General features: G+C 38.0%; 2 protein-coding genes across 2 annotated transcripts in view; both read left to right on the forward strand.

Annotated features, from left to right (window-relative positions):
• Positions 1 to 455, forward strand: part of LOC139731779 (uncharacterized) — a 70208-nt gene extending 69753 nt beyond the window's left edge. Inside the window, exon 11 of the mRNA XM_071642656.1 lies at positions 65 to 455. Coding sequence (XP_071498757.1) covers positions 65 to 455 — 391 coding nt within the window. The remainder of the gene's footprint in view (positions 1 to 64) is intronic.
• Positions 456 to 10641: 10186 nt separating this feature from the next.
• Positions 10642 to 22587, forward strand: LOC139731780 (cholinesterase-like). Its single transcript, XM_071642657.1, has 8 exons — positions 10642 to 11007; positions 12060 to 12219; positions 13239 to 13316; positions 16493 to 16611; positions 19384 to 19554; positions 20110 to 20741; positions 21363 to 21544; positions 22466 to 22587. The coding sequence occupies exons 1-8, from the start codon at positions 10642 to 10644 to the stop codon at positions 22585 to 22587; spliced, it is 1830 nt and encodes a 609-aa protein (XP_071498758.1).
• The last annotated feature ends 3346 nt before the right edge of the window (positions 22588 to 25933 follow it).

The following is a 25933-nucleotide window of genomic DNA, read 5'->3' on the forward strand; positions in this document are numbered from 1 at the left end:
CCCAAGAGTGAACTTGATATTCATCGATTTCAGAGATTCCTGTCTGTTTTTTGTTAAACCACAGAGAGTTCGGTGTATCCGAGGTTAAACTGGTATACAACCGACCGTCGCTGGTCCAAATGCTGACAGAGTTCCGACAGGCGAACATGACGGCACTCATCCTGGGCTGTTGCCTGACTGGCGGCATCGTTATCATCTGGCCGGCCGTCATGAGCGCCTTGGGCATCCTCTCCAAAGGGCAGTTCAGGGGCTGGATCTACTTCGCCGAGACGTGGGCCTTCGTGGCCGGCATCTTCATCATAGTCGTCCCCGTGGTAACGGAGGTGCGCGATATCGTCATTCGAGTTAAGGAAAACCGCATGCACACGCGTGTAGGACCGGAGACAGGTAGCGAGGATGTGGGGCCACAGCGGAGGAACCAACAAGTGCCGACAGTGAGCGCGACTACTGACTGAAGAAGCGACAAACAAACGGACAAACAAACAATAAAACACCATCAAAAGTCACACACAGGAAGGCTTGGTATTCCACAAAGACTGACATATACCGTGGTTGTAGATTTTCTTCTGCAACTTCGATCCTGCTGAACCTCTCTGAACAGATGGTGCATTATTCCGGAGCGAGAACCAGAGGTGTGGTTATTGGTAACTTGCAAAACATTTTATCCGTGGAGTAGAATCTACAATTCTCAAACAACATGACATGTTGTGTCTCATCAAGCTATGTATAGGACTTCCGTGGATGGAATAGCATGAAGAATGCGTAGTTCGTATCGGAAACTTCAAAAATGTTGTCGAAGTGTCTTAAACTTTGTGAATATGAGAAATTTATACTGTAGCCTGAGTAAAAAAAACCCAACAACTTGATCAAGTGGTTGTAATGATCATTGTGATAACCTTTATGTGATTGTGAAGGATTTTTTTTTTTTGTCTCTGTGTTTGCTGTCATTCTATGTTAAACTCACCAATATTTGACTACTCCCAGTAAACATGTATCACCACAGCGGTAATTTGCGAGTAACTTTCATGCTTTATAAACGCTTGTGCAGTCGGCCCACGGTACGATCGACTGGAATAAAAAAGCACATAAAATCGCTTTTCAAATCATGAAATGCAACTTTCTCTCTCTCTTCACTATTAAGTTTGAGTAGTAATTTCCACTCCCCTTTTTGTATAAAACCATCGTGTCTAAATAGATTTGTAACATTTTTTTTCATATCATGTTTTAGATATTGCGTCGGGCACAATTTGGTGAAGATGGTAGCAATTATTCGTTCGTAAGTATTAGCGACATGTGCATTACTTGTGGTACGTTGTCGCATTACTAACATTTGTGGTATGTTGTCGGATCAAGTCGCGGAGTAACAGGCCGGTGTGAATAATACGACAGTCCAGCGGGAGACGGAATGTTGCACAGTACTATGCATTCGCTTGTGTGTTCTTATTCTGAAATTTCTTACCAGCCTGCGACAAGTCCTGATTTCTCAGTTGTATGAGCCAGTTATGTGTAACCATTTTGAAGTCACTCGCTAATACCCTGTTGTTGTTTTTTCATAGGCCACTTATCGGAGTGTCTTGGATAGCAGTCTGATGAATCCGACTTGGTTGGTCAACTATTATAGGCGAGTGTCAGACATGCAGCGAACTACATCTGACGATCTTGCCTCATTGGATCACTGCCCGACATGTCAGACATGCATTGACCTAATAGTCGACCAACACAAGTGGGATTCCTCGGACTGTAGTTCGATACATTTCGGTGGGTAGCCGGAAGCGATAAACTTTGCTTCCGATGAGTGAGCGAAGAGAGAAAATCTCTGTGGATTTGGGGTATAACGTAGAAAAGTAGGGCAACATCTACAAAGAAATCAGGGTATGGAACTAGCCAAGAAAAAAAGTATTGATGTTAACCCCCCCCCCCAAAAAAAAAAAAATAAATAAATAAGTAAATAAATAAATAAATAAATAAATAAATGAAATGAAAATAAAAATAAAAATAATTAAATAAATAAACAAATAAATAAATAAATAAATAAAATAAAATAAAAAATAGCGTAACAGGCAAATTAAAGTTCAGATGGGTACTGCTAGGCAGAAGTATACACGGAAGGGAAGAAGGAGATGAGATAAAAGTTGGAACACTTGACCTCAAATAATCTTTGTTGGTTGTCTAATTACGCAGAAATAGTAGTCCTCCTGTCGCTGCATGTGATAGTACTATTAGGCTTTATTGAACCCTGCCAATATTATTAGCGTTGATCCCCGATTTCAGAGCATAGAGTGGGTCATAGTCCATATTTTTGTCTTCTCACACCCTGAATTTAGCAAAATTATGTGTTACTTTTCATTGTCATGCGGACGTGTCTTACAAATACAACGCTGAATAATTTGTGTGGAAACTTCATAAAAGAAATGAAATGAAGGAATAATGATATATTGATCTATGCACCAAAACAATTCAGCTCCATGACAAATTAAAAAGATTGTCAATATCCACACTGTATCTTTTACAATCATTTAGCCAGGCATAAGTCAAATGGCTGGACCACCCATTGGACGAAGGTCTTGGTTTAAAAGCAAAAATTGATTGACAGGATAAATTCTTCCTATACAATTCTAAATACAATATTGCATGGAACATATCTTCATGTAATTGTCGTTGTTCACTATAGCCATCGCGTACATTGCACTTTAGTGGATTTTTCTATACGATGTTAGAGGCACAATACATGAATCAATAGACCCAAAATATTCTTTTTTTTTTAATTTTCCATCTCTTCTCTCCTATTGTGGTGATAACAAAATGTTCTTCTTTTGTTTTTATTGTTGTCAGAGGGATCTGAAAACTAACGTTTTCATTCTAATGGGTTTCTCCATTTCTAAAGTTTACAGATTGCCTTGATTTGAGATTCAGACGAACAGAATAAAGATTTCATGTTACATTGATGTGCATTTTACTCTTTTCCGTTACCTTTTTTTTTTTAAATGACAATCGGGACATGCTAAATTGCGAGTCATATAAGTTATCTCAGGTAATTGTGGACGGTTTTGAATATTTCCGTCAACACCAACCAAGCTCATATGACCCCAATTACCCTTATTTAGTCAACAAAAACAATACCGAATATGGCGACAAACAGCATCAATTCGGAAGAAACAAAAATTCTATGTCCGCCAGCCAATATTTCAGAAAAATGTCCTTATAAATCTACGTTTAAACATTCATGCATTGCGGTGATGCATGGTATGATTAATTAGTCATATAAAATTCAACTCTGCTAAGAAACTATCTGGCTGCTGGTTTGAAAAAAACAATCAAGTTATCGTTTCGAAAGAGTTTAGGGCTCTTACACTTAATTCTTGATATACTTGAAGTTGCTGGTTTTGTTGCTACTCGGCTGCAAAGCACATTCCCCTCTTTACATTGATTTTGATGAACGTGAAAAGAAGATTGGATAGAATTTCAGAATTATCTTGGTAACAATATCAAGAAGAAAAAAAAAAACTACCTAGAACATTTGTTCCAAAGTATTGGTTCCAGGGTATTTTTCCCCAAGTTCATTGCGTCACTGTCGACAACTAGGGATAGCCTGATGATAGTGTCGCTTCCCGAAAAGCAGTAGATGAGAGGTTCGAGTCCCGTTGTTCCTTTTTTGCGACAATTTAGTTAAAGATCAGCAGTTGCGATATTACAAATTTCATTTGTAGAGGGAGACAAATTAGAGAAATCTCACACCTCAACCTTCACCCCTCATGCTTAATTTCATTTCATTTCATTTCATTTCATTTCATTTCATTTCATTTCAGTCTTTATTGTCCATAATGGATATTTGTTTTGTTCACATGCTTTTTTACAAAACAAAAAATAAACCATACACAATTACATGAGCAGCATTCAAATGACATATAAAACATTATGTTCTCTTTCCCTCTTGCTACTTACAGTATACCTACTCCTAAACAAATCAATATTTTTACGATAAAGATTTTGAAGATGAGATATCTTTTAATATCACAAAAGCAGTTCCACATTCAATATTGTATAAGAGGGTACAAGGAACTGTCGCTGAGGCACTACTGAACACTGAGATAATATACAGTAGGCCTAAAGTATTAGGAGATACAAATAAAAAGGAAATGGTGTGACTTGTCATTTGCTGATCGCAGGGTTTTATCTATATACGTGTCGTGTTTTTGGACTTTGTGATCTCTTTTCTGAACAGACTGGGAGAAGGTGTGCACTCTTGTAGTTCCTCGATTAGTTATATAAGTTTGTCCGATACGCGGATTAGCCGCTAAAGAATAAATCATACCAATACTCTTTATACTAGATTTCATCGAAAGTAATACAGATTCAAATGCACGTCTAGAGCCTTGCAAACTAACTATGGAGCCCAGGGGCGCATTGTTCAAATTCTAATCTCTGACAAAATCTCCCGTTTGTAGCGCAGGCAAGTTTTCGGATAAATTCTAGAAGTAGTTTTCTGAATGTAACTAATTATGTGATATTCGATACTTTCATATCATAGGCAGTGTACCTTTGAATATATTTTCACAATAAATGTACATACTAGTGTTGTTGAATAAAGACAAGCATCAACGACTGAGTCTGTAATGTACTACAGTTGTCCGAGTGTTTTAAAATGGCTGTTTCAAGCTGATCTTTTTTGTCAAAGTTTTGACTTGAATTCTTTCCTTTTTCCAGAGCAAATAACACTCACAATGGTGACATTTTCACGGATGAATTCATTATAAATAGTAAGGAATCATAGGAATGAAAATGTCACAATGTAAAGCAGTAGGTACGGTGACAGTTTAAAAGCCCATCCGTTTATGAAGTTCTACTTGTAATCGTGATGCACGAAGTTGAATGAGAATAGGATGAAATTCTTATCAGAACATTGATGGGAAAAACCGCCTTAACAGACTTTCGCTGATAAAGAAGAAGTTGACACAAAAGCAAGAAGAGAGCTGTTGTTTGAGATGTACCAATATATTTATAAATAAATAAATAAATAAATAAATAAATATATATATATATATATATATATATATATATATATATAGTAAACGAAAACAAAGGAGAATTGACTAGAAATGTATACAATTGATAAGTAAAAAAATTAAGCAAAGAATCCTATTTTCTTTGCCCAATTTTCACTTATAGAAAAAATAAATTACATATATGTATTATATATATATATATATATATATATATATATATATATATATATAACCTATTGTGTTTTTTATTTGCAAATTGAGCAGGTTTCTGGATGCATGTTATGTTCAGTTGTCATTGTTCTCATGGTCACAAGGAAATGCGTCACTGTTTAAGAATAGAATTTAAACAAAATTGCATGAAGAATGTCATCGTCTATAATAGACTAATCAATTATGTCATATGCAATGAAGTAATGAAATCACAACGTATCCAAAGTGAAAATGCCTCTCCTGACCTGCACGCTGAGGGCGTTGTCCACTGGTTCTGGGCAGTGCCGTATATTAAGAGAGTCTGGCCAACTCATAAATTGGACGCCATGTCGTTACCCAGCGTACAGTGCGCTTAAGGTTTTAGCGTGTGCGCTTGGGGGTTAGCGTTACGCGCAGGCGTCCCAAAGGCGCAAGGCACTGTGTTGCTTGAGAGACACAGAGAGAGAAAGGGTGTAGGTTGGGGGAGGGACATTCTTTCATTCCATCCATGTTGAACAAAGCCAACAATCGTCAATCATTTTTACACATTCAAATAGACCATTGTAGACACAAGCACCCAGGTATAGGGAAGCTGTCTAAAGGACATAATTCTTGAATATAAATATGATAATTTTTTTTTGCTGTAAAAATAAAAAAAGAATTCACAGTATGCCGTGTCATACACTTGAACCACTAGACTGTATGCTATATCGTATTTAGCAAGCTGTCCAGGGAACAAGAATATTGTACAACAAAAATAATGATAAATAAATTTACAATTCTAGCAGTGCACAGGCAATAGACGAATTCCACAGTTATTACTGTTTTGCACGTAAATAACCATCAATTACCATCCTATTTAGTACCATATAGTTATGTATGAAACAGACATGAAGGCCTACTAGTATGTAATCCAAAAGGAATACGCCTATGTACAATGTACAACATGAAACGTCATCGGCAAGTGCGTATTAAGGTATGTAAATGATCTCAAATTGTTTAGAAATAGTTTTTTAAAAGACCTGTAATTGAACGAAAGCACAAATACCTGGATAATTATGATGATGAGGGATATCCTCAGTGACATCCGTACCAAATATAAACTATACGATCAGGACCATTTGATATATAGATGTGAAATAAGTTAAAAAACAAATAAAATTGTCCAAATGGCTACCGGCATATACCTCAGCCATATTACATTGTTCTCTTAGCAGGTGTACAGTATGTCCCCCCCCCCCCCCAAAAAAAAAAAAATACAATCAGATTTTCGCATTGATAACACCCAGTAGGATTAAACTGTTTAAATGCTACTTCAGAGTCTTAAAATATACAATATCTTAGCTCTCAATTTGGTAAAGCGGTCACAGAGAAAAATGGATTGTTGTAAAGCATGTCATGAGTCTGATTCTCCAAAGTTAAGCACTTCGACGATGCTCTTGTGTGAAATTACAATAGACAGAACTTGGAGGGAAGAGATTTCTGACATCCTCTACAAAACCCCTAATTTCTCTTAGACCACTGAAGCAAATCGAATGGGGTTTTCTGTAAATAATGTGGGCAATGAGTTATAGTTTCATACCCTGAATTTGTATTTAGATTGATTGACTATTTTTAAAGATATCAATGCGGAGAGTCCCGTTGTAATTTTTTTTGGGGTACATACGGTAGACTACGTCTTGACAATGTTACACGTCAGTTTCATATAATTGACAGAAAAAAATGGCATGTTTGTCATAAGATATAATACGTCGAGAGTTTACTTTCCTTGAACTAGGTGTGAATGGATGACTTTTATTGTTTAAGAGAGCAAGTATTAAGGAATTTGAGCATTTTTTACTCGTCAGTTGACCTATCTATACTTCATGGCAATACCCTGAGTGGTTATTTTGAAAATATGTGGAAAATCTTGTCATTTTACTATTTTCACTTGACCTTTGACCATCATGGCCAAAATCTTTCCCTATATACGCGTAAACTGTGTAGTAATGATGGCATGCAAATACCGTGTTTGGTTTTAAGTTTTTGCATTGGGTGAATCTCCAAGGTACGGAGGAACTGGGTAATAATATTTTAACAATAGATACTAGAATTTAAACATTTTACCTGACATTGATCCTTGACCTTTGGCCCCTCCCATGACCCCACCCCTACCTCCCCCCCCCCCAATAAATGAAAATAAATAAATCACAAGAGAATCATAGTCGCCGCAGTAAGTTTTGTCTGGAAATACATGTACTCACCTTCAAAAATTGCATGTAGATATGTGGGAAATAGTAATATTGTTTTAAGAATTTAACCATTATGTACATGATTTTGACCTTTCACTTTGAGCGTGTTTACACAAAAGTTTATAAGCTAAAGACAAATCTTCGTCCACTCACACATGCATCTTATGTCAAACAGTTTCATTACAAACGGTGTCCAAAAAATGATTACGGAATGAAGGACAGACAGAAGGACGGACGGACGACCAAAACAAATGCCTCAGGCTACACTTCGTACGTTATGGCGTTGGCATACAAGTGTAAATCAAAGCTTGGATAGTCTGAAAGACACCGTGAGGAATCCAAAGAAAACATATCATACAGTTTTCCCGTCGCACACTGATTTCCCACTTTTTTTTTCCTTCGTTTTGGATCTGTCGGAAAGCGGTGCATCATTACACATGAGTCAGGTGGTTCAAGCAACGCCATGCTGGGCAGGAATTTAGGCATGACAAATCTTCAGTTTTTCCGCAGAAACATATCAAAATAACTTTAAAATAATATATTATATACCTTCTACTTCAATAAAGTAGACAACGGCAATGACAATTCATTATCCCCACTGCACCGTGACTGATATTGGGGATTTCCCAAAGGCAAACAAAATTAGCGCGTAGCTGCGCGTAATGAACAATGGGCACTGCGTATGAGCTTTGCTCGCGCCCGCGTGATTGACTTTGGTAACGACATGGCGCCTGTAGATCACGGGACCAGCTTTTGACCAATCACAGGCTTCAAAACACATAAGCCAAAAACCGAGTTGGCCAGACTCTCTTAAAGGTGCATGGTCCCCGTGTTTTAGTCAAATGCGTACGCGGGCGCACGGCGCAAGTCTCCTATAGAGACCTACGCTATCGACTTCTTTTGGCGCTTACGCTTTGGCCCACTTTCCCGAGTCCGACGAAGTCCGATTCACTGTAGTCAGTGGTCCGATCACAGTTCGGCTCATGATTCGGCTGAGGGGGATGACAGCTTTAGCAAACTTCTTTTGTGATGTCATAATAACAAGCACATATGCACGCACCCTGGCATTACTACAGACTGCGCGATGCGCAGAGAAGACAACAAAGGCAACGTTACTTAGCAACACGTACGCACTTTACTCTTGATGACAGCTCTACTTCGGTAATCTTCGGCAGTATCATCAACAGCGCCATCTACACTACCGGGACTATGCCCCTTTAATATACGGCACTGGTTCTGGGTCTGATTGACATGGGGTTTCTTTTCTCCCAAAGACAGAAAGTCCATTGACCTGATCTCATCTGAATAAATACCCACTCAAAGACATAATAAAAATTCTTCCCCCTTTGATGGCAAGATATCTTTTCTCACCTAAACCACAAAGGATTGTCAACGATATTTACTCCTGCCCTCTTTTACCATTCGTTCCCGGCTCATTGTTTGGCAACTTGAACAACATACACACTTTACTAACTTCTACCTCTCCTTAATTCCATGATACGAGACAGAACAGAATCTGTCATGTTTGTTTAACGAATCCTGGGCCCTGTTGCATTAAAGTTGAAATCAAATATAAGTCAGAAAATCAAACGTAAGTCTTTGAATACTAAATTCTGATTGGCTGCCAACGGACTTATGTTTGATTGCAGCTTTTTAAGCAACAGGGCCCTGATCTGCATCCACATCGGTGTTATAGTGAACAGACGAATTCATCAGGAAATGAGCTTCATTTCACATTAAAAAAAAAAAAGATGTATTCTATCAAAAACTAACTTCCAGAAAGTTATGAAGCAGAAAAAGCATTGTGGGTTAATTCGCACCTCTAAAAATTATGTAGGACCAACAAACGTATCAGGATGAGAAGACGCTCACTACCCAAGCAGTGGATTAAGTCACAGTAGCCTGTTTATGCTGTGACTGTTTTTATAAAATGATACTCTTTTGCTGCTTTCCAAAGGTCTGCTACGGTGACTGCGGTAGTCACGTGTTTCCAGTCACGTGTTGCTGTGAATCGTCTTCATAAGGGAGATTTTGAGACCGCCACTTCTTTGAAATCTCTGTCCATTGTTCTCAGGGGTTTTTCGCACTTCATGTCACATCAATGTCCGAATCTGGCGAGATGTTTTCAGTTAGGATCAGCAAACAAAACAAAACAAAACGAAAAAAAAATCTCATTGATGGATTGTTCAAGAAAGCAAAGCTGATAGTGATATCCACGCAAAAACTTTAGAGGCAAACAAACACACACACACACACACACACACACGCATATATATATATATATATATATATATATATATATATGTGTGTGTGTGTGTGTGTGTGTGTGTAGGTAAGTAAACCAGCAGTATGGGAGTTCATTACATAACAAGTGTTCTTCTATTGCTATTTACAAGAATACGTCGTCTGTTGTCTTTTTCCTTCTTTACCATGGCAATGAACGATTCCGCTTTGTAGTGTTTGGTGTGTCTCCAAACAGATTCCGCTACTAGGGGGACGACATCCTAATCTGTGATTTCAGGAAGTTCAAAAACAAAAAAGTGTCTACTGTTGTTTTATCCCCTCATGATCCTCTGATTTGGGGGAAACAAAAGCACGTTTTGACAGCCTCCATAAAAGAGACGGTACAATCTGAGCCACACCCACTTCAATTTGCATAGATAAGCGTTTAAAATTAGATTTAATTGCATTGTGTCAAACACAGGCGGTCAAGAATTGAGGTGTCACACTTCACCATTCAAATAACAACCCGAGCTAATCGCTAATGCCCACACATTACCGGCAGAGATGTAACAAGTCACACTTGGCAGCGGTCTCTTTACATCTTGATATCTGAGAAGGCCCCTTAGGCGCTCTGTTGCTATAGGTCGATCTTTCTTTGCAATATTTGCTTACCAAGATAAAAACAGAACTAGCTCTGCTATAATTAATGAAGCACTCTCCGACGTAGAGCCGGGCTGTTGAAATAGACACAAGTCCCGGCAGTATTTGATAAACGTTTATCTCATCAAGGGCTCTCCATACCTTGAGAGTTCTTCGATCAAAATTGGTTTATTAATAAACAGTGCGAGGATGAACTAACATTTTGAACAAGTGAACGAATCAGAGCCCCTTATCGTTGGCGACGTTCAAGTATAGTACTCTGTATTTGAGTGCGGGGACTTCTGGAGACTAATTTCAAATTTCGTCGTTGCGGGAAAGGGGGAATGCAAGGCAGGATGCACAAGTTTGATTTTTTCCCACTGGCTTCTTTCCTTGGTCTGGTCCTTCTCGTCGTCGACGTCGTAGGTGACCAGCCCGTGGTCGACGTGCCGAACTTCGGACAGATCTACGGGGAGACGATCCCGTTCAAACACGATTACCCGTCCTATAACACGAGCGTGAACGTGTACCGCGGAATACCGTTCGCCAAGAACGCGTCCAACTACAGGTTCATGAAGCCCGAATCGATGACGGAGCTCGAAGGCGGGGTGCTCAATGCCACCGAGTACAGAACAATTTGCTGGCAGCTACCGGAAAGACTAGAGAGCCGGGAACAGAGCGAGGATTGCCTCTACCTCAATGTGTGGACTCCAAATCCTCAGGTGAGCTTTATTGCGAGCCAACAAGTATAAATAACATCTACCCGATCTTTTATGTTTTCTTCCCTTTGAAGTGGGCTTTCAGTGTGCAACCTGTATTTTTCAATACTCAAATTGGATGTTTGACTTCGGAATAACGAAAGGAAAATTTATTAGTGAGAAGGTAAAAGCAAAGATGAACGTTCAACCTCATCAGTGTCCAATTGTTGTAATTACAATTATACCATTGAATTGATTCAAAGTATTGAATTGAATTAAATGGAATTGAGAGTAAGGTTCTTCTTGAGATATTCTACCTTTCTTCAATGTGCTTTGGTTAAACGTTGACAAAGAAAGCGACAAACTGTCACATATCGACAAAGTGGTAGTTCATTACTCCATCCTTTTACTCATGTTTGTTGTTGTTACTAATTTTCTTGGACTGCCTTGTTTCAAGTGATAGACTGATTTCAAGGACTTAAAAAACTAAAATATTGGATCAGAAGCCGTCGAAAGCTTGTCATGTCATTTCAAATTTCATAGTCCCAATTGGCACTGTCAGCACAATGTATACACATGCACAGTGTTGTCAAGTCCAAGAAATTGGCATTCTTCGGGTTTCTAACGTTACCATACACTGACATACGGTTGTATTTGTCGCTTCTTGAAGATATGACGCGTGATAATATCAACATTATGTATGTATGTATTTATATATATGTATATTATATATATCCAGAGAGAGAGAGAGAAAGAGAGAGTGAGAGAGAAAAGGAGCAATAAGGAGATCGACAGGGTGACCAGTTACCGCTGACAGCTTACTTTTTGGTGTATATTTAAATAAAAAGGCAACAATGTCAAAATATGCGATCTGCCTTCTACTAGTAGTTGCCCGTTATCCATCTACCTGATCATCTCGTTAATGACAGTGTCATTCTCATATTACATAGATTTCTGTAGAAAGATCAAAACATTTCTGATTATTGGATACTGCAACAACAACAACAAAATCCCAAAACAAACATCACATCTTGGCTACTCGCTGTGTTTTGAACGTTCCTTTCAATGCTACTCAGCCGCAAAATGCACCGGTCATGGTTTGGTTTCATGGCGGAGCATTTGTTCTGGGGGCGGGGTCGTCTTGGAGTTATGAGGGCCACGCCCTGTGCGCCATCCATGGAGTTGTCCACGTGACTGCCAACTACAGGCTGAACGGCTTCGGATTCTTGTCCACGGGTAGATATGACATTAACTTATCATAGGCACAAAAAAGACTAGGTCAGAGTAATAAACAAAAAAAAAAAAAAAAGAAAACTGTCGATTTTATTAAATTTGACTTATGTAGTTATGCATTATGTATTTATTACAAATTGATAAAACGATTATGATTTTTGTGATGGAGTATAAATGGTATTTTGTTTCACTCTTTTGTGGGATGGATCTAAATGATGATTGAATTGAATCGAACTAAACAGAATCGAATTCAATTGAATTGAAGTGAAATGACTTCATTTTATTCTATTTATTTTCCTGTCTTTCAAATGGAAAGTAAGACAATGAAGACAATATTACCAAGGTACAGTTCAAATATAAAAATTGTGGTTAAAGCATCATGGTTTGCTTCTTGCAAAAGAAAAATAACTCATGAATTGTAATATATAGGCCAAAATATGCCAACAAAAAGTTGTACATATGTGTGTATACACATACGCTTACACACACACACACACACACACACACACATATATATATATATATATATATATATATATATGTATTTGAGAGCTATGCTCCGTTTTTAAGATCTTCAAGATCTAGGATTTATTATTATTTTTTACGTCGTTCTTTTTCTACTGATTCGTTTACTTATATATATATATATATATATATATATATATATATATATAACATAATGATTAATCATACATTATTAACGATATTCTTAACTGTATTGAGAATATCAAAAATAATCGAAATGTTTTTCAAATATGCCTTTGTCATCTAAAATGTTTTCAAGGTATAGCAAATTTTCATCTAAGTTTAGTTAGTTTTAAGTTAGGAAACCGGCTGGCGGGAGATAAAGTGAACCGGTATCCTAGTAGGTCTCCATCGCAGTACATGTTTGAACTTAATACAAAGAGAAGTTTAATTCTCCAGCAACTACTGCACACTGCATGTTCAATGCAACCAACTGCTCTCTCTCATATTCCTCCTCCTCCTCCACCCTTGCCTCACTACCCCCTCAAATCATTCAGGAGATGATGTACTACCGGGCATGTACGGGATGTATGATCAGTTGGAGGCTCTGAAATGGGTCAATCGTAATATCCAAGGTACTACTATTATATCATATCATATCATATATCATATCGTATTGTATTATATGATATGATATTGTGTTGCGTTACATTATATAATATAATTCTATATAGTATAATATAATATAATATAATAATATAATAAATATAATATGATATTGCATTATATTATATAATGTTATATAATATCATATTATATTATATGACCTACATGTATATAGATATCAATGTGTGATTGGTCAAAATGCAGTCACGTGACCATTGTCACAAGGATGAGAAGCGTTATATTTTCATAACATGACGTAAATTACGTACAACCATGAAATATAACAGCGACAACGTTAAACAAATGCGTTATATCAGGAGGGGTGACGTCATCAAAAACCAATTGTTATGATGCGCGCAACATACACAGAGACGCTTTACACACACACGAATGCAATCGCCGTGACCACAATACACAGCAGCACACTACGTACTGTATTAAAAGCGTTAGCGGTAGTAACACTTCATATGCACAGCATACACGCGCTACAAGCGAGAATTGCGAAATTGCAACAGATTTGTTTTTGTCAAACTGTTAGCAGTGTTGTAACTGGAATGGCAGCTTGAGAGAGAAACAAACTGGTGAATGTGTTGGAAGCTATAGTCTATAGAGCCTACTACTCCCGTTAATGTTAGACAGTCGTGACAGGGCCAGAAGGCAAAGGATTTCCCATTCCGTATTACCACCGCCTGAACTGAGTAAGTTTCTTTGACACCGGTTGTTCTATTGTAGCGCTGGACCTGGCCAGACCAGGGCCAGGTCCATAGTCTAACAGCTACAGTTCATGTACCAGTGACTGCAGACAGAAGAGATTAGGCCCTACATTGTTAGAAAGTTCACATTCTCATACATCACCACAAACACTTACCTCAACAAGCTTGCTTTAGACCAACAGCCATCTACAATTTTTTAAAAAATAATTTTACAACTGTCATTACAAAATCTAGCTCTAACGTTACCGCTACGTAAATAGGCCCTCGCTACAGGCCTACGTATGATTGAATAGCGACTGTTCTAGGAATGCTCCTGCACGGCTATATGCCACGGAAGAACGAATTGCCGATAGTAGGGCCTACGCGAAAGCCATCATAGTTTAATATGGCTCGGTTTGGCTCGATTGCATACCACTAACAGTGCCGAGCGTTGTAACGCGCGTTCATGAGTTTGACTGTGGGTTTGAAAACGGAGAAGTCGTGTTGCTTTATACAGCAGTTTATTTCTTGTACTGGAAGTCATATAATATAACAGATATTGACTTCTTTCCTTCGGTAGGAATATAACATTTCATTTCCCTTGGAAAGTTATATTTTTGTCTCGAAATACTATATTTTTCCTCAGCGCTACGCGCTTCGGAAAAATATAATAATCCTCGACAAAAATATAACTTCCCGCGAGGATCTCAAATGTTATATTCCACCTCTGATAAGTCAATATCTGTATAATATCATGTTATATCATATTATATTATATTACATCATGTAGAATTATATGTAAATATATTGTTATACTGTGTGGTATATGTATCTGGTACAAATGTCGCAGGAAGTAAATCGAGATGCACTTAAGATAGTAATCATATTGCATCTTTATATCAGATGATTTTCAATCTTATTTGTTTTATTTCGGAAGTCTCGAAAGAGACTACGATGCATAAAGAGTAATAATAGGAGAGCCCGCACGCGCGTCCAGCAATACGTTCGCGTTCGTTCCAGCCGACAGGAGGTTCTCCTGCATAGCTCCGCGGTTTGAAATTTTTCCATAAATTCATCGCCGGAATTTTCCTTCTCGCGAGAAAATTTTGCTTCGCCGGTCATCCGGAACCTACTGAGAAGTGTTTTGACGCATCTTTCGAGCCTAATCGTTACGTTGGTTCGATAAATATGAGCTCGAAAGAGCAGCACGATCCATCCTTCGCTTTACGTGCTACACGTGGACAGGAGGTCTGTGCCACGAAGTCAGAGTTACCACCACCAGCGCCTCCCTCCGGCGATGCCGGTACGGCGCACGTACAGAAGAATGTGAGCATCGGAAAGGCTCAAGATTCAGGGAAGAAGACGATGAAGAAAATTCCCAAAAAAGCTCCTCATACGGTATCGAAAGCCCCTTCCGAGGATCGGGCGTCTACCTCCGGGGACGTTAGTTCTCGTCTAGACAAACTTGAAAATCTCCTCGCCGAAGTGGTGAAACACCTTCCCCAATCGCATGATAAAACCACTAGCCGTGCTAGTTCAATCTTATTTGTTATGTCACAAAGTGGCCAAATAGGCCACCCTGTATGAATGCAGGTTTGTGTTTAGGGTTTGTGTTTCGGTTTTCTCCTAACATTTTATGGTTCGTAACCTTTAACATGGTCACCAGTTCAATAAATTGGTCACTCCCACAAAGCCAACCCACACAGTCCATTTTTCTATGTTCATATTCAACACATATCTCGCAGCGACAAACTATGTCTTGAATATGAAGAGAGAAAATGGATGATGGTTTAGCGTTTATGGGAAGGACCAAGTTATCGACAATGTGGCCATGTTGAAGGTTATGAACCACATAAGATTAGAAGAAACTCTAAACACGAACCTGCAGTCGTGCTGGCTGGCCTGATGATTTGACCACTTTCATTGATAGATCTCATCCACGCAGTGAGACATGCATTGTTCCTTCACAATAACACGCAACTTGGAAAAAGTGCATTTTGTCATTGTTGCCTTTAAAGTTTGTGTGCTCAGTCATGCATGATGTTTGTCAACATAATAGGTAACAATGGAAAGAGGAAGAGTTCCACTTTCCTCACGACTAACATTGCACTCTCCATCAACTAGCTGACAATTATGAAATATATAGTAGCCCTCCAAAATAATAATTGGATAACCTTTTTTTTTTTTTTGATAGGCACTGTAGAGGTGATGCCGCATTACAAAAAACATCGAAAGATGCATTTTTAAAGTGTGGTTTTCTTTTCATTCTTGAATTTATGCGCTCCATAAGAGGAAAGGACGGAGCGGATACTCAGACAAGAGGCAGTAATTTCTGATGTAACTACCTGTCAAAACTTGCTGATATTTATCTTTTAGGTGAAATTGTACCTGAATTCTTCCTTTATCTTTTAATGTGAGCTACGATGACATGATTTTTACCCTTCTGATTCAAGCATTCGGTGGCGATCCAAACGAAGTTACGATCTTTGGGCAGAGTGCAGGAGGAGGTAGCGTCGGTCTTCATCTCCTGTCGCCCGAGAGTGCCGGCTACTTCAACAGAGCAATCCTCGTTGTGAGTTCACACAAATTTGCAATTTATTTTTTTTTTATCATAATGTTTGTGCTTTTTTGAAGGACTGTACAATCTTATGACATTTTGAGGTGTGAGTTTTCTTCAATTTCTCTCTCTCTACAAATTAAATTTACAAGATCGCAACTGCTGATCAGTAATTTAACAAACATGTCGGGAAAAAAGGAACTACGGGAGTCGTACCGGTCATCTACTGCTTTCCGGGCAGCGAAACTACCACCTGACTATCCCTGGTTACCGGCAGTCACTGGCAGTGACACAATGAACCCGGAACAAATACCCAAGCTCTGAAATTCCGTTATTGTTATGTTAAGTAGTCGCCAAGGCGGACAAGATATCAATGAAAGCAAGAGAAAATTATTAATCAGAGGGGTGATGGTTGAGGTCTGAATTTTCTTCAATTTGTCTCCTTCTGCAAATGACATGTGTAAGATATCGCAACTGCTGATCTGTAATTTAACAATCATGTCGGGAAGAAAAGGAACCATGGGACTCGAACCTGCCATCTGCTGCTTTCCGGGCAGCGACACTACCACCAGGATATCCCTGGTTACCGGCGGTGACACGATGAACCTGGAAACCAGGGATAGCCTGGTAATATTGTGCTGTCGTTCTTTTGTTTGCAATGGCATCCTTTGCTAGTAATAAATAACATGTCAACAACGACGACAACAATAAATACATAAATGAATAAATGGGAGGCATGAGCATATGAAAATGTGTTTCTTATGCAAAATCAAATTCATAATCAGGACCTTTGACTTCATGAAGCTGAAATGCCTTTGCACGGAAGCATTCTCATTATATACGGCGCCTTGCTCTCTCGGGCAATATTTCTGTAGATAATAATCATATCGCTAAACTCAACTTCTGTCATAGTCCAAGTTTAAGCAGTTTTTTTCAATAGTATACCTTTGATGTGTACGCGGAGGATGCCGTGCCGATAAAGGTCCAAATCGATTTTTGGGGGGTGACTCGGTGAAATATCGATCGTGATAAGAATAATTATCATTTCTCAAAGAAAAGAGAAATATGAACTTATGTGGCCTTCCTGATTGGCTAATGACTTCTGCAGACGGCAAAACTAACACGCTATCAGCAAGTAGTGATAACTGACTGACTTGTTTGGCTTTCCACTTCGTAAATGAGTGCGCGTTATCTCTCCGAAAGATACCGTATAGATTTGATTAGTTTCAGCGAAGGTTAAATCAATATTGTTAATCATTGCGGCTGCCAGTTTCTGTTGGATGTTGCCTAATGGTAGAAGAGAGAGGTAGAAAACTAATACAGATATATTAACAGAACGGAAACATTTTGACTACACAAAGAGTTTTATCGTAAAACGAGCTAACTCCATTCTTGTTACGTCGAATGATTAAAGCTGGTAAAAAACAAAGAAAATAATAAAAATGCAGGATATTTTTAATCATAACTTCTAGAACATGTAGAAGATCCCTTGTCATGTTACTAGTGAGGTATTACTGGAAATGTTTTATTTTGCTCTATCTGATGATGGACTTACTTTGAAATGTTTAAAAATGGCGCTTAGCTCATTTTTTTTTTGTTGCAATAAAGCTCTTCATGTATATATATATCAGTATGTTTCATGGAGATGAAGTAGGTTTAATGAGGCGTGAGGAGGAGCGAATAGAGTAAAGCGTTTGGCAAAGTTGAAGCTGAATTAGTAGCAGCAGTTGCAGCACGAGTAATAATAGCGTTTATTTTCTCACTATATCATAATGTAAAAAAGAATAAAATGCACATAAACATATATAACGAGCGAGAAGCTAGAAAGGGAAAACAGCTGGATATGCCCCAGCATCAGTTGTAACAACTTGGCCCAGCTGTTTTTTCCCTGGCGTCCATATTCTTACATAACACGAGCAGAGTAATAGGTTGACCATTTCTACAAATTATACAAGTAAGCATCACGTCCCGATAAAAACCATTCAAAAACTTAAAGAATGATTGCGAGCATAAACCGAAGTGACGGGCTGCAATACTCCAAGATATGCTCATAAAAAACCCTAATTAAACATATTTGCAATCAGTTACTTATGCAAAAATTTGATAGCATTTGATGTCCACACAAAAAACCAGCAAATTTCGACTTTTTTTTTTCAACTGGTAATGGAAGATAACCGAGTGCAAATTTCACTGTTGCGAAAAGATTTATTCATGAACTCATGTGCTGTCTGGGGCAAATTATTTGTATACTGCCCCATTTCTCTCTCTCTCTCTTTTCTTTTGATCTTTAAAATAACAACAACAACAACAACAACTCATGTGAGGTTTGGCTGTCACCAGTTTCCCCCTGTCATCTACATAATACAGGCACATGCGTGTAATTTCATGCAGTGCTCTAAACATGCGCACTTTTTGTTATAAAGTATTGTTTCTATCATTTTCTTTTTTTCTGCGAGTGTCGCCCATCATGTACCCCCATGTCTGACCCATAATTCAAGAGTTATAGGCTTAAGTAGCCAAGTATGTAATAGATCATTTGAAGTCTTTCTGCGTGTTTATTATTAACTGAGAGACGTAAAGTATGCGTGCCATCATAACCTAAAATATGCAAAGTGATACACCAGTTTCATAACTGACTCACCTTGAGGTGATTCTCAGCCTTCCAAGGTAGCTGAGCAGGAGGTACAGCACCTAACCACACAAAGTAGCTGCTGAATCTTGTTCAGTTAACAGTACGAGTAGTCGAAATAAGGTGTTAATGTTTGCTTGTTTGTTTGTTTATCCCAGAGTGGGACAGCTTCGAGTCCTTGGTCGGTGGAAACTGACGCTCAAAAGGCTCGAGACGATGCGTTTGGCGTCGGGGAGGCGGCCCGGTGCGATGATCTCACTACCAGCCAAGCTCTGGCCGACTGCCTGAGAGAACTACCCGAACAACAGCTGACGTTCGCCATCGACAGAGTATGTCGAACTTGAACTCTTTGGTGAAAAAATAATCGTTGTTTAGTCATTTAACAACATATTATGCTACGGTTACATTAATTCATTCAGTTATCCGAGTATCCATGATAGCGTTACAGTGTGTTGAGTATATCCTTGTAGATAAGCTGATGGTTATGCCACTGATATACGGCTGAAGACTGCTCTTTGTTCATAAAACTGATACACATCAGGTTATTGCTTTCTAGGGGTTTTTTATTGTTTGTAAAAGTGTTACACTATGCGCCTAGAAACATCAGTATTAAGCGCTATATAAATGTTATTCATTATCATTATCATTATCATTACTCTATGATTGTTCAGTGTAATCAAGGAGGTACCTCTTGGTGTTATGTATGGCTAAAATTGCCCGTGTAAAAATGTATCACTTGCATGCAGACATGTAATGGAACGAATACAGTTTATATTCTTGCTCATAATCGAAATCCGAAGAAGATCCAGGAGAAGGAGATGGGCGTGTGTGAAAAGGAGTCTGTTTTCGAGATTTGAAAGTTTCGTGCTGAATCTTATTGGCAGGTACTGCTTGAGACAACGAACGTGATCCCACTGGTACCTACCGTAGATGGCGAATTTCTCCCAGACAAGCCTCTGGAGCTCCTCGCCAGTGGGCGCTTCAACAAATGTCCGGTGATGTTGGGCTCTACGAAAGACGACGGAAGTCTCATAGCGGCCCGGGCCTTCCTCCGCGCCATTCCCGACGACGATCCACATGTCAACAGTACGCAGTTCCGCGATTCCCTGGAGCGCTTCACTTACACGTACGTCAACGACATCGTCGTCGACGCTATGATGCAGGAATACGTCGACTGGACCCTCGCAGATGATCCTGATGCGAACTACTTCTACAACTACATCGCTCTGGAGACCGACGAGGCCTTCGCCTGTCCCACCGACGGCTGGGCCAGGGTTTACGCCGAAAGTGACCAAGACGTGTATCTCTACCAGTTCACGCACTTGCCGAATCAGACCGTGTGGACGTCGGAAAACCTGTCGCCGGCCTGGAAAGGGGTGGCCCACGCCGAAGACTTGCAGTTCATCTTCGGCTATCACTTCAATCCGGCCTTGACGCGATGGCACGATATGCCGCGAGAGGAGGTCGACTTGACTCTTGACGTTATGCAGTACTACACGAATTTTGCTAAGACGGGGTAAGCTCAGCGTCATCAATGCTACTCGCAACCGATTTGATGATACTATACTGATAACTGCACTCCTCCTCCTCCTCCTCCTCCTTCTCTCTCTCTCTCTCTCTCTCTCTCTCTCTCTTTCTCTCCAGCTACAAATAACGCCCCCATGCAAGAATACCATGTTCTTGAAACTGTAGAAGTGGATTAAAGGGAATGTTTTGTTGTGTCTGTATAGAGTCGCAAACATTTAACATAATTATGCACAACCTTCAAAAAAAAGAATAGTGTTTGTTTCGTCTTTATGTTTACATCATTGACAGCGCCCATGCTTTTAAACCCTTATATATAAGATATATAAGGAATGTTCGGGTTTTTCATGAGTCTCTTTACATTTTGACAAAAACCCTGTTGCAAGACTCTTTGTTAAACTGTAAGTCCCTCAAATCACACGCAAGGAACCTGCTGACAGGAATACAATGCGCCGAAAATGAAATAGGATTCGTTAATCTGAAAGTTCAATAATCAGAAAATAAAAAGATAGTATGTGCCAACGAACCGAATTTCAGTTCAGTTCAGTTTGGGATCAACTTACCTTGGGAATAACGAACTATAACCATTTACTTTTCTCTGGATGAAATTCAGAAATCCAAACCTAGAAACACCGGGCGGACAGCCAGATACATCGGAGAAGGCGTGGCCAAAATTTGAGGTTCCCGAACTGGCGTACAAGATTATGGATCCCGCCATGGAAAATGGCCGTGCTTTAAAATCGAGGGAGTGCAATTTCTGGAACGAATACCTACCGTCTTTAGTCCAAAGAACCAGTAAGCTACAGCATGAATTCTCATAACGTTTTATTTTGTATGGTCTGTGCAATGTTTGTCGTTCCATGCTGAAGAAAGATTTGGAAGAAAAACCGAAGTGAATGTTATCTACAGATATCTTACAGAAAAAGAAACACTAGTGTGCAGAAATAAATTTACGTTTTCATATCGAAGTATCTTGTATATATCTTACAACTTCCTGCCATATAGAAGAATATGAAGCAATTCCATTTTCATCAAAGTTTGATTTGAAGAATGAAATACCATCTCATAAAGTCCGACATAAAATAAAGTAAGTATTAAAAGTTTACACTAAATCTAAATGTATCTTTTTTACTCAAATGTATACTTTGAATGTTTACAAAGAATACACCCACGTTGAATAAATAAGTATTCACCTAAAACTGTCCTATTGTCTGGGGTATTGTAAACAAAACACATAATGAAAATCATGTTTTCCTCTCTAATTTGGTGACTGTAACTTCTTTCCCATGAAGGTCATCGTCACGAGGTTATTACAAGAATACAATGATTTCATATGAATTACTAACCTTATATTCCTTACTGTCATATGAAAAATGAAGATTTAGTAAAGATTTTTGTACAGTGCAATGAAACACTAATGGTACAGTGATGACATGATACCCTTTGCCACCTTCTGAGTTTGTTCTTACTTATATCACTGTTTCGTGAAACCATGGAAAAACTTAAATGTTCTACCACATTTTGCTAATTTGAAGTTCGATTTTGATTCAACAACTACACCTTTCTGTTTGTCTTAAAGTACGCTCTTTATAACAGCTAGTCTGTACATGGTGTTGAATTGCAGTGAAAATGGGATGTGGCGTGATGGCTCTAAAGTTGACTGAAATATCGTTAACAGCATATTATATTTCTTGTCTTACACCTTTTGTTTTACAGTGGACATGTCTGACCTAGAAGAGCAATGGCGGGAAGACTACAATCAATGGAAGACTGAGGACATGGTCGCTTGGCAGGCGGCTTTCGACGACTACAAGCAGACGACACAACCTTGCGATTAGATACAAGTGTATTTCATTTTAAGAGTGCTACGAGACTATTAAAAAAATGTGATCATGGTCAATTTGTTTGTGTGTATTTGTTTTAAGCAATTTTTTTGTTGTAATAACTTGATTTGAACTTGCCCATGTGAAATTTGGAAACACAAAGAAAAGTGATGTTTACGTGGAATACGTCCAAACTGCTTATCAAAGCGCGAAAGGAATGACATACCATGGTTTGTTAGACGAGTAAAAAGCGTTATGGTCGACGAAAATTCACAAGACTTAGCGAAAAACGATTGGAAACTCGAAAATTTCGAGAACACAGCAGGTCAATTTTTAATACTGTTTTAATCAATGCATATGAAATTTTGCAATATACATATGAAATTTTGCAATATGCAATACGTATATATACATGTAGTATATATATATATGTACATGGAATACATATGTATATACGTATCGCATATACGTATTGCATATATATATATATATATATATATATATATATGATACATATCACATAAGCATATTTGGCAGTCACACAAGCTCCGATTTTATGATATTCTGATACAGAATTTTTATTAAAAGACTGTCTTCACTGACATTTTTGTCCATGTTCATGTTTCGAATTCGTACGGCGATTTTAGACACTTAACTTCGAATCGAGTGGACCCTTATACACAGCCGTGAAAAAAGAAGATGCGCAGACAGCGTAAACGTATTGTCAACATCAACATTCTGAATCTTGAAATTCTATTGTCCGTTTGTTTTAGAACAAAAAAAAATATGATAGTTGGTTAAATATTTGTGTGTTGTTTTTCTTTATTGTATTTTGTTGTCATAAAACGTTGTCGCGGTTGTTTTGAAAGTGGAATAAATTCTAACTAATGTGAAATTTATGTCCTAAGCTGCCTACTTCGCGTACCATTTTTCTTCGTTAGGACCTTATATGAAACGAAAGCAGCAATGACGACAATAACCAAAATTATCACTGTTATCAATATCAGCATTATCACAATAGTGTATTGTATTTTCTATTGTAGAAATGTATATATATATATATATATATATATATATATATATGTATGTATATATATATATATATATATATATATATATGAGACCCTGCATCACAAAACCAACAAAAAGTCGCCAGACATGGATTTTTAGTTAAGGGCTGATATTAAAAGAGCAGGTTCTAAGCTTTAAAATGATGTATAACTCAATTCAAATGGACTCTCCTAACCTATCTAAATATTGGAAAGAAAGCACACACTCTGGAAAGTGTCAACTGAGAAAAGAGGCTCTGAAGTAAAGGGTCTATTCAAGCGCTTAATCTTTAGAAACCGTACTGGCTGTGCAATGAATGGGACAAAAAACAAGATGTAAACCACCGTAGCAACAACAATGAAGGGATTATTAGTTTAAGCTGAAATCAAGCATGCTCAAGTATCACATTCTGTCCATAATAAATGCCAACTTTCAAGGTGGTAGCACTATCTATTCAAAATTTATTAGAGCTGAAGCTGAAGCTGAAGGGTGTGTAAAGGATTTTAGAGAAATGAAAAGGGACCTCTGAAGACGTACCTAATCGCACTACTCTACAAATAAAAAAATGGTTGTAGAGAAACTGTTGAAAACACACTTTCCTGTTTGTTTTGTGACCCCAAACTTATGAATAATGTAGACGAAGAATAGCTCTTACAGAAAGTATGAAAAACTCATGATTGACTCGGTTGACCTGTTTCACCCTTTTGAGGTCCTCACGCAAAATATAGTGCTGCGACTTTGTGTTCGTTTTGTGATTCACGGTCACATATACATTATTAGGTTTATTTGTAATACAATTTTCAGCATGATTTTGATAACGTTTCAGGTCAATATCACATTTTCATGCAACGTTAACGTAGGACATGTTTGCTTTTCCGAAGAACTCCTGGAAAGTGACGTTCAATAACTTTCTCCCCTTCTCTTATAACCCAGAAGACACTAATGAAGATACATTGATACATTATTTTTTCAGAAGTTTACACGATATATTACCATGACTTAAGGGTATTTAATCATTATATTACCATGACTTTCGGGTATTTAATCATTATATTATGTGTATCGTTTTGCCTTTTGTCTCTCTGTTGATCTGCTGCACTTATCTTTTTCCTCTCTAGTTTATGTCATTTTTTTTTTGGGGGGGGGGGTGTTCTCTTTTTTCGGAGGGAGATATTATGGTAAGTTTTTAAACTTATCATTTCATTCAATTTCATTTGTGTCATTTTGAACATTCAAGAAGAACAAAGACGAAACCCACAGACATTTATGACAAGCAAAACGAATAGAATGAATGGATAGAATGACACAAGATATTGATAATATTATAAAAACCAGTGCAAATTACTCAATATCATTATAGCTGACAATAAAAATGATGAGAATGAAATGTACACAAGAAAGTCTATATGGCTTGTAGGTCTATGCTCTAGTGGCATAAAAAGAGATAATTAGAACCAGCAGAATTAGTGGAATAGAGCAATATAAACATGAGAATATAATCACGTGCACGAGTTATTTTCACATCATGAATCATAAGAATGATTTCAGAGGTAATTTTCTTAATAACATATCTATAGAAATATCAACATTGTAAAAAAGTTATTTAGATTAAAACGTGCATTGAAACGTGGTAGGCACAGGAAGTTAATGTGTTGATTGACATCAAATCCACCAATCACTGACAACCACTTCCACGCCCACTCAACAACCACCCCCACGCCCCCTATTCCGCTCCTTGTTTGCTTTTGATGTTCTTAGTATGAAATCAGTGGATCTCCAAGTCAGTATTTTTTTAACAAAATACGAGTTATCAAAAAACTTTTACACGTTTTAAAGGGATGGTATAGTTCTGGTGGAGATAAGGATTGGGCTTTTAACTTTTTGCGAGATACCAAGAAACCACATATGAAATAATACAGAGCATACCATTCTAAGAGGAATTCAAAGTTTATTTGATGAAAATCGGTTTCGAAATGGTTGAGACATCCAAAAATCAAAATAAAACAAAGCGATCCTAATAAAAGGTGGGTCCCACCTTTTATTAGGATTGCTATGTTTTGGATATCTCAGCCATTTCATAACCAATTTTCATTAAACAAACGTTGAGTGCCTCTCGGAATTACGCGCTCCTTCATAGTATTGCATAAGAGGTTTCTCATTATCTAAAAAAAAAAAAACCACACAAATGTTAGAAACCTGAAGTTTGGTCTCAACCAAAACTATACGATCCCTTCAAGTACTTCGAATTCGGAAATTATAATAAATGTTCATATCATAGATTATGACGAAATACTATACCAAATAATACAAT

This window comes from Diadema antillarum, unplaced genomic scaffold (genome assembly GCF_040938485.1).
Source record: "Diadema antillarum isolate AM-2024a unplaced genomic scaffold, OU_Dant_1.0 seq00000384_RagTag, whole genome shotgun sequence".
Taxonomy (NCBI): domain Eukaryota; kingdom Metazoa; phylum Echinodermata; class Echinoidea; order Diadematoida; family Diadematidae; genus Diadema; species Diadema antillarum.

Bases quoted from the DNA above. Each gene is read 5' to 3' on its own strand.
- LOC139731780 (XM_071642657.1), top strand. From the start codon at position 10,642: ATGCACAAGTTTGATTTTTTCCCACTGGCTTCTTTCCTTGGTCTGGTC. The intron at 11,008-12,059 runs GTGAGCTTTATT...AATGCTACTCAG, and splicing joins TGTGGACTCCAAATCCTCAG to CCGCAAAATGCACCGGTCAT. The intron at 19,555-20,109 runs GTATGTCGAACT...TCTTATTGGCAG, and splicing joins TGACGTTCGCCATCGACAGA to GTACTGCTTGAGACAACGAA.